A 9,284-nucleotide genomic window follows, 5' to 3' on the forward strand; every position below is an offset into this window, starting at 1 on the left:
GAGAGATTACTTTTGAATCTTTCCACCACTGGATCCCAAGTTGCAATTCACCTCGGTTCTTCCCCCAACGGAATACCCAAATAGTTGAAAGGAAGGGAGCCAATCTTACAACCGTAAACTTTCTCCAAACCATCAATTTGTACCTCCTCCACATTTATGCCAACTAACCAAGATTTTTTGAAATTAATACTAAGCCCCGAGCTTACCTCAAAACACCTGAGGATGCGCTTAATATTTGCCACTTGCTCAAAACTCGGCCTTAAGAAAAGGATTGTATCATTCGCAAATTGGAGATGGGATATCGACGCGTTCGAAATAATGCCATAAATACCTTCAATCAAACCCGAAACCTCTGCTTTATCAATTAATAGACGAAGAGCTTCCGCTACCAGAATAAATAAGAAACGAGATAAGGGGTCACCCTGTCTCAATCCTTTACATATTTGAGAGATATATCCATATGCTAATTTTGGTAATTTTACTGTGAACTTTAAAAAGTTCATTAGTAGTGAAGGAATAATTAGCACTGTTAAGATGTTTAAAATGTTTTAACTTCCTTATATACACATTAAGCAAAAAAAAATTATAACATGATAATTTAATAAATTATTTTTACGTGATTTTATATTTCATTAATTAAACTATAAATTTTTATAGTTTTGATAAATGAATAAAATAATATCATAAATATACTCGATAATATATTAAATGATTTTATATTCTATTATTAATCTTTTCATTATATATAAATTTTACACTCCTAATATAGATTTTAAGCTTGAGTTGCATAAAGCTTCTTACTATAGAAAAATTACAGTAAAAAAAATTACTAGGAAAATTTTATTTAGTAGAATTGGACTGAGGTTAAAGCAATCAATTATTGAACCTCCCTTTCTGATTAATTTATTGGTGTGCAGCCATCAATATTTTCATTATTTCCATCAACTAATACATATTTTTTTAATTAAATATATGTTTGATGAATTTTAGTTAGAGGGCTAGTCTACATATTAAGTTTGGAACAAAATAAAACTTTTTTTATAAACAAGTTGAATTAAATATTTAATTCAATAGATCTATTAATCTTAAAATAGATCATGGCATGGAAAGATGTAAAATTTTATGTTAAAGGAATAAAATTTTAAAATTTTAAGAATGAACGAACTTATAATAAGGGCGAAAATATATTTTTAATAAAAAATATAAAAAAATTAAAATATATAATAATTTTAAATTTTCAAGAGCGACAATCGTCTCTACCTGCCCCCTCAATCTATTCCCATCAAGGCATGGATTTTATTATGGGAAAATAGTGGTTTACTTGCTTATCTTCTTGTCAAAATAAAGTTTCTGCTGAAATCTGTGTTGGATTTTGGTCAAATCTCAGACATCAATTTCTTAGTCAAGAGTGGTTGCTGTTTCTTAATTGGATTTTACTGTCTGCTAAATTACCATGTTATTTTTTAAAATATTTAATTATAACAATTATATTAGTCGAATTAAAATTAAGTTAATGTTTCATAATTTGATGATACTAATATTAAAGATTTCATTAAGCTATTATTACACGATTATTATCTCTAAATATAGTAATTGATAATTAATTTAATGATTTTATTTAAATAGTAAGTTATAAGGACAACTTACAATTTTAAATAATAGGTAAGATAATGTATAAAATTCTGCAAATTTAACAAATTCAAATGAAAAACATATAATATGTAGTGCACTTCTTCTGCTGTAGTGAGATCAATTTCTCCAAAATGAAAAGTCACGGTGCGAACGTCACTCTTTATGACCTTCAATTAGATTAGTTTACTAATTAAATCAACATTAATTTTAATCATAGGTGGAACTTTCTTTTTGAAATGGATAAAGCTTCGTAAGTCTTTCTCAAGAAAATAAAAATAAAAATACTATAAGTGTTATGGAATTAACAAGATAATGAGCAAATAAATAAAATTATGAAGTAAAAACACAAAATTATATTAAAAAAAATTTAAATAGAAAAAAACACGTGCAGAAGATAGAATTTTTTTTATATTGATAAATATATTACCCGTGCATTATTTTGTATTAAAAATCCTCTTTCTCTCACATAATCCTTGTGAACTCTAGATATTTATAGATGTAGTAAATCTAATAAACAATTTTGTCTCTACTTTTGAATTGCATCAAACTTTCTCTCGAACTAATTTGATTGCATCAATTTTATTCTTTTGATCGACATTGATCATTATAGTACTGACATAACAGTCCATTGAATTGACGTGGCTGTTCATAATGCTACTATTATAGTTCATGTGTGAGTGATGACATGGTAGAATGACTTAATTGATTTTTTGGTCGAGTTCATAAGCTTAACGATTTTAATTGAAAGTTTGAGGACTTATTTCATCTTAAAGTAAAAAACTAAGAAATTATTATAATTTTAAAAATATTATTAAAATATTTAAATATAGATAAAAATTTAAATTATTAAAAATTATAAAATGATAAATTATAAACATTTAAATGAATATACGTTTATGAATTAAAAATTATTTTATGAACCCTCCTCACCACATAAGAGATGAACTCAACCAATAAAATTAAAACATGTTAGTAATTTTCTTCTTAATCATCATTAAATTTAGGTTTAGTTTTTATTTTTTGTTTCGTTTCGTATCAACATTATATTTCCATCTCTTCTTCAACCTTCTAAACCACAATCACCATAACCACTGTCACTTTCCTTCCTTCCCATGCTTGCAACCTAAATCATGTTATCTTCAATACATATTAAGATAAACAGTAATTAAATTTGAAGAAGAAATCTCGCTGATCTTGTTTTTCTACTGAGATGTAATCAACATTGATTGTAAAATACAAAAAGTTAATTAATTCTTACACTTTATAAGTAATTTCATAGGAAAAAAGAAAGAAAAATCATGAAACATTATAATTGACATGATCTGCAATATTTAACCATAATTTCATATATATTAAAGATAAAATGATTTAGGTTGTAAGTAGGAGTAAGCAAAACTCGACTCGATTCGAAAAATAAATTTTTTCAACTCGACTCGAATTGACTTCAAGTTATAATTTCATAAACCCGTTTCGACTTAAAAAAATTTCAAAATCAAATCGAGTGCAAAATACAATTCGAATAACTCAAAATTTTTAGTTTGAGTCAGGTCTCTCGATTTTTTATGATATATGTATATCACATATGAAAGAAAATGAAGAAACATATATGTATTGTATATGGTTATAAAAAAATTATTTAAATTGGAATCAAATGATATCATAATATTATAAATATTTACAATTAAATTTAAACAAAAAACTTGAAAATTCGACTCGACTCTAAAAGAATTCAAGTCAACTTTGAGTTATAAAATAGGACTCGTCAACTCGAATAACTCAAAAAAAATTTAACTTGACTCGATCGAACACTCACCCCTAGTTGTAAGTATGAGAAGGAAGGAAAGTGACTGTGGTTATGGTGATTATGATTAACCGAGAGAGAGGGTAGGGGGAGTTAATAGGTTAAAGAAGAGATGGAGATTTAATGTTGATAAGGAAAGAAAGAAATAATTAAAATTAAGCTTAAATTTAATGATGAGTAAGAAAAATTATTGATATATTTCATACTCCAGCTTTATTTATATGGAATGAAAAAATCAATGGAATATTTCATTCCAGTAATTCTTCTAGAGTGGTTGGATTATAAGGTTGGGTCAATGTCCTGCTCTAACTTACCCTGAATTATATAGTAATTCCTTAATTAAAAACTATAAAGTATAAACAAGAAGAGAAAAAAAATACTTTCTGTTTCGTGTGAATAACAGGAAGTAGGAGTTTATCGTGCCTAAACCTAAAAAGTACATACTTTTGTAGGTTTTCTTCTTTGTATTTTCATTTTGTTCACATCAAGTCAAGAAATTTGTTTAATGTTGACATACCATTCTTTGAAATGTTCCAAAACATTAAATTAAAGCCCTTTTTCACCATTGTTTTCCCATGTCAATAAGTTTCAAAATTCTAAGAAAACACTTACCAAAACATTGTTTGCGTACAGCTTGAACCTATAGGATACAATCATTGTTTGCGTTTGCAGAAGAAAGGGAAAAACGACGAGAGGAAGAACAAAAAGAAACATTTTTATTTTTTCTAGTTACTTGAAACTAGCTAAAAGAAATAAAAGAAACAATGATAATGTCTCCGAACATGCATATCCATATAAGGATGTTTATGTATACAAGTAAAGAAAAACATGCAAGACAATCTTTATGTAAAGATACATTAATTAATGTCTTTGATGTTTTTGAAAGGACTATTCATATATGTAATTAACATATTCAAAAGACTTAGCTTGAAAGCTCATGGAACAAAGGGTCTTCAAAGATGAGGTGATCATCATCATGACGCCAAGAGGAAAGATCAGCTTCTCGGTAGCTCGAAGAACAGCTAGCATCCCACGAATTGTGTGTCAACGTCTCTGCAACCGTTGGAATCACAGTCGGTGGTGAATTATCGAGGTTCTCGATATCGTTTTTCGTCGATGTTGAATCTTCGAACGGGACTTGTTGTAGCTCCGGCAAACGAAGGAAAGGAATTGTTGAATCATGGAGACCTTTAAGAGAAGCCGCTGCTGCTATATCCAGCAGAGATGAATCCTTGATCGAAGAACCCGAGTTTAAAACATCGATCGCATCCACATCAGTAACGAAAGTATTGTGCATATTAATGTTAGATCCAGATGAAATGGAAGCTGAGGTTAGTTGAAGAAGATACTGCAAGCTTTGAACCTTAGCCAATTGAACAGCTTCTGCTTTAAGCCTGAAAGCATGTTCCTCCCATGGGTGCTGATTCATGAGCTCTTTTAGGTTAGCCAAAGCTATGACATAAGGCAAACTCGATAGCATATCAGTTCGAGGCCTATGAGTCATGGGATCGAGCCCCATTTGGATGAGTTTCTTCTTTAGATGAGTGTTCCAGAAGTTCTTTATTTCATTATCTGTTCGTCCAGGTAGGTGGCTTGCAATCGCCGACCATCTTTAAGAACAGCAACACAAAAATCATATCAGCAAAAGCAAAAATCAAAACAATAATGACATAAAACTAAAGGGTACTTAAAATTATTACTTGTTTCCAATGACGGAATGGAGATTGAGAATCGTTTGCTCCTCTTCATGGGAAAACTTCCCTCTCTTAATATCAGGCCTCAAGTAATTTGTCCACCTCAGCCTGCAACTTTTCCCACATCGATTCAGACCTTCAAAATCATTACAAACAATGAAACAATAACCTCAGGCAGGGAAGAAGATGGAGCGAAAGAGAGTGTTCATCAGGTGATACCAGCAAGCTTGGGGAGGGCTCTCCAGCTACCATGGCCGTTTTCATGGATGTATTTGACAAGCTTGTCATCTTCTTCAGGGGTCCAGGGACCTTTCTTAAGGCCAGTAGTTTCATCACAACAAGGAGACCTTCCCATAATTTCAGTATGTTCTTTTCTGGCTTGGCTACTTCAATCCAACAATCAAATGAAACCTACTCTATATTTATAGAGTTCAATTGTATTCCCTAATAATGGAGATGTGTTGTTTCCCTATTTGTTTTGGGGGGAAATTATCATATTACAATTTGATCCCTGTTTTTCTAAGTGGACATATCGTTTTCGTAAAATAATTTCGTTACACAAATGGCGACCCACAAAAACATATTGCTGCCAAATTGTGAAGTAAGCCAACTCATGTAGGGTGTAATTATATTTTAATTTTTCATGTTATATTTAATAATAGAAATTATAACCATAAAATAAACTATGTTTAAATTTTGGAATAATATTATTTAGGGTAAAGAACACAAATGGTCTCCGATTATTCATTATGTTCTAAACTCGTCATTTTCTATTAAAAAATTAGTGGTCGTCTGAGCTAGACATTAACATGCTGACTGAGATATGATATTCGTTTGAGATTATGAGATCAAATTTTATCATATATCAATCAACAGGTTAACGTACAGTTCATACTTCCGTCAATTTTTTAATGGAAAAGGACGAGTTTGGAACATAATGAATAGTCAGGTGACTATTCTGTAACTTTTAATAGTTGAGGGACTCAACAAAGCAACACCCTATAGTCATGGGACAATTTGTGTACTTTACCCTATTAATTAATATAAAATATTGACATATTTATTTTTATTAAATAAACATAATATGTTGAGAGGGTTAAACGCATATATATCATAGATTTAAAATTTATATCAATTACATATTTTTACTGAAATTTAAATGTTTTAAAATTTAGACTCAACTATAATATATTTTCAACTAGTCGCAAATTATTTCGACATTTTTACAATGGCTAATAGTTAAACACATGTGTGTTGATAAATTTTTATATGTGAATAATATTATAATTACTAATAATTAAAATTAGGAGATGATGATGATAAAATGGTAGGGCATAATTATACCAATTTTTTACATCCTTCCCAATGTATTTAGACACTATTGTGTAATTGGATGGAAATATATTATTATCCTAGGTCAAAGTGGAAATGAAGATCTTTCAAAGGAGCATTCAGTGGTCTGCATAAGATCAAAGAGGTGGTGCGTCACCAATGATCTTTGAAACCCACCCCATGCACGCAACTCACCCTTTTATTTCGTCATTGATTATTGCATGGATCATTATTATACAATTTCACGTATTAATTACTAGGAAAATAGTATCTTCTTTAGGTCATTGAGACCATCCACGTGTGTTCATTAATTCGTCTAACCCAAAGCATTGGGATTAATTTGATCAAATTAGCAACTACAATGGTCACTTTACTTGAAAACATTTTCATTAGTGTCCAATAACCCAAAGCTTTGAATACGTTTCTATTCGTGTTGGTTCCTCTTTGATAAGAAGAATCGAGATCTGTACCTAGTATGTGAGCAGTAACTTGTGTTGTTGGCTCTTTGCCAAGAAAATTAAGAATATGTTAGAATTGTAAAGGTGTAAAAAGAGATGTCTGAACAGAGGACGCATCACTATTGGAGGATCTTTAGACCAAAGATTTTGTACAACTTACTGATTTTACTGCCATAGCCTTATTACTGGAGAAACTTAGTGAATTTATAATCTATTGAATAACTAATAAGCTTGGAACACATTTCCTTCTTGTGACCTTTAAGCGCGGAGTTTGCAGAATTATATGTGATTGTAAATGCTTTGCTAGTATTTAAGGAAGCAGATTGGATTGGAAAAAACGTCTTTAATTGTTGAATCAGACTGTCAAGTGCTGTTGAATTGGATCGACCAAGAGACCTTGTGATGAGTGTTTAGAATCGTTAATTTTTGCTCGTTAATTTTAATCTTGTGGATTTATTGTTGTTGATTTGGTTGTGTTATGCTTATTTTCGTGCAGGTCCTTACTTTCCAGAACTAGGGATAAAACGGGTGTATTCTGCATTTTTTTATTATTTGGTCACGGCTGGAGACATGGGCACGACACGTTCTGACGTTGCAATTTCTAGAAGGTTAAGTCAACGGCAATTTCTAGAAAATATACTTAGTACGCCTTTTGAAAGATGGACGAGCAAAGTTGCATTAGGAGACTTGTTTAAAGTTTGAATTTAGGAAAAAAATTATCTTTAGGATTATTTTATTTTAATTTATTTGCTTATCCTTAGGCTTTGAGAGCCTATAGATACCTTATTAGGGTAAGCCTAAACACACATCTTAGATTACAATCTTCTCATTCTTTCTAGTTTTATTAAAGTATTCTCTTTTATTTTATTTTTCAAGTTTTCATTTTTCTTTTATTTTCAAGCTTTGTTTTTAAATATGCTAAGTATGACTTTTGTCATGCTTACATAAATTTTTTATAAGCCATGAGCTAAAGCGATGACTCAATTCTAGCGGGAGAATTGAAACATACCCTTAATATCTTTGGTATATCTCTCTCAATCTCTGCGCTTATTTTTCAAAATCAAAACAGTTTTCAAAATCAAAGATAGACTTTGGTCTAGATTAATGTTGCGATTAAACGTGTGGGAGGAAGATTCGGCTTATAGAAATCACATTCGACTTCCTGGGAACACACTTGGCGAGATAGCTTCGCCAAGAGGGAATTGAGAACGGAATTGACGGTTATAGAAGCAACATTCCGAGTCGGTCGCCATGAACTTAAACGGTAATTGATCTACAACAATTGATGTTGATTAGATCAATTTCCGAAGCCGGAATCAAAGATTGCCTTAGGTATTCGGTATACAAAATAGAGTCATGGGGATTGCCCTTGTAGACAAAGTAACCGACGTGAATCCCGAAGGGAAAATCTAGTTCGATGACCTAAAGGAAATTGAGTCAAAGCAAGGCTTGAGGCTGATTTTACCATATCCATTTTCAACTTTAAAAATCTTTTCTTTATTTTACTTTAATTCGCTGTTATTATTATTTAATTATCATTTTACGAAACCCCCTATTTACTATTCACGCCTGGTATAAAGAATTCAGACAAAAATTTATAATTTTCTAAGTCCCTGTGGAATCGACCCTTAATTTTCTTTACTATGAATTTCCTTATTTATTAACAGAGAAGAAGGAATTTATTTTGACATCAAAACGACAATTGTCAAATTGGTGCCGTTGCCGAGGACTTCACCAAAGTTACTAATTTTTGTTTTCTTTTTGATTTATGACCAGGACTAATCCGGGCGCATTAGTGGAGTACGACCCGGAGATCAAAGCTAGAGCTATGAGACTTCACGCACAGACGCTTCGGGAAAGAAGAAGACAACAATCAAATCCAGAGTCCGAATCAAATTTAGGTGAATCCGTTAATTCAGAACCAATTTCGATGGCCGATCCTACTATCAAAGAGTTAGCCACGTCACCCACTGAGCAAGAGCCTTTGTGCATTGATTTTCTCCAAGGCAAAAATCCATACCAGTTGAAAACTGGCCTTATTCATCTCCTCCCTACATTCTGCGGATTGCCAAACGATAATCCATACAAACATATCACAGAATTTCACATGGTCTATTCCAGCATGAGACCACAGGGAGTAAATGAGGATCAAATCAAACTTAGAGCTTTTTCTTTTTCCTTAGCCGATTCGGATAAGGAGTTGTTATTTTATCTACCCCCTAATTTTATTACTACATGGGCTCAAATGACTCATCTTTTTCTTGACAGGTTTTTCCCTGTGGCGAAAGTAAGTGAACTACGAAGGAGAATACTTGGAATCAAGTAGCTTGAAGAAGAGTCGCTTTACGATTACTGAGAGCGTTTTAA

The 9,284-nt window shown here is 31.4% G+C and overlaps 1 protein-coding gene across 1 annotated transcript; it reads right to left on the reverse strand.

Annotated features, from left to right (window-relative positions):
- Positions 1-4,355: 4,355 nt before the first annotated feature.
- On the reverse strand, positions 4,356-5,506 carry LOC120122395 (transcription factor MYB93-like). Its single transcript, XM_039141512.1, has 3 exons — positions 5,347-5,506; positions 5,134-5,263; positions 4,356-5,043 (listed from the first exon to the last, which is right to left on the reverse strand). The coding sequence occupies exons 1-3, from the start codon at positions 5,480-5,482 to the stop codon at positions 4,356-4,358; spliced, it is 954 nt and encodes a 317-aa protein (XP_038997443.1). The 5' UTR covers positions 5,483-5,506.
- Positions 5,507-9,284: the final 3,778 nt, after the last annotated feature.

This window comes from Hibiscus syriacus, unplaced genomic scaffold (genome assembly GCF_006381635.1).
Source record: "Hibiscus syriacus cultivar Baekdansim isolate YM2019G1 unplaced genomic scaffold, ASM638163v2 tig00110387_pilon, whole genome shotgun sequence".
Classification (NCBI taxonomy): Eukaryota; Viridiplantae; Streptophyta; class Magnoliopsida; order Malvales; family Malvaceae; genus Hibiscus; species Hibiscus syriacus.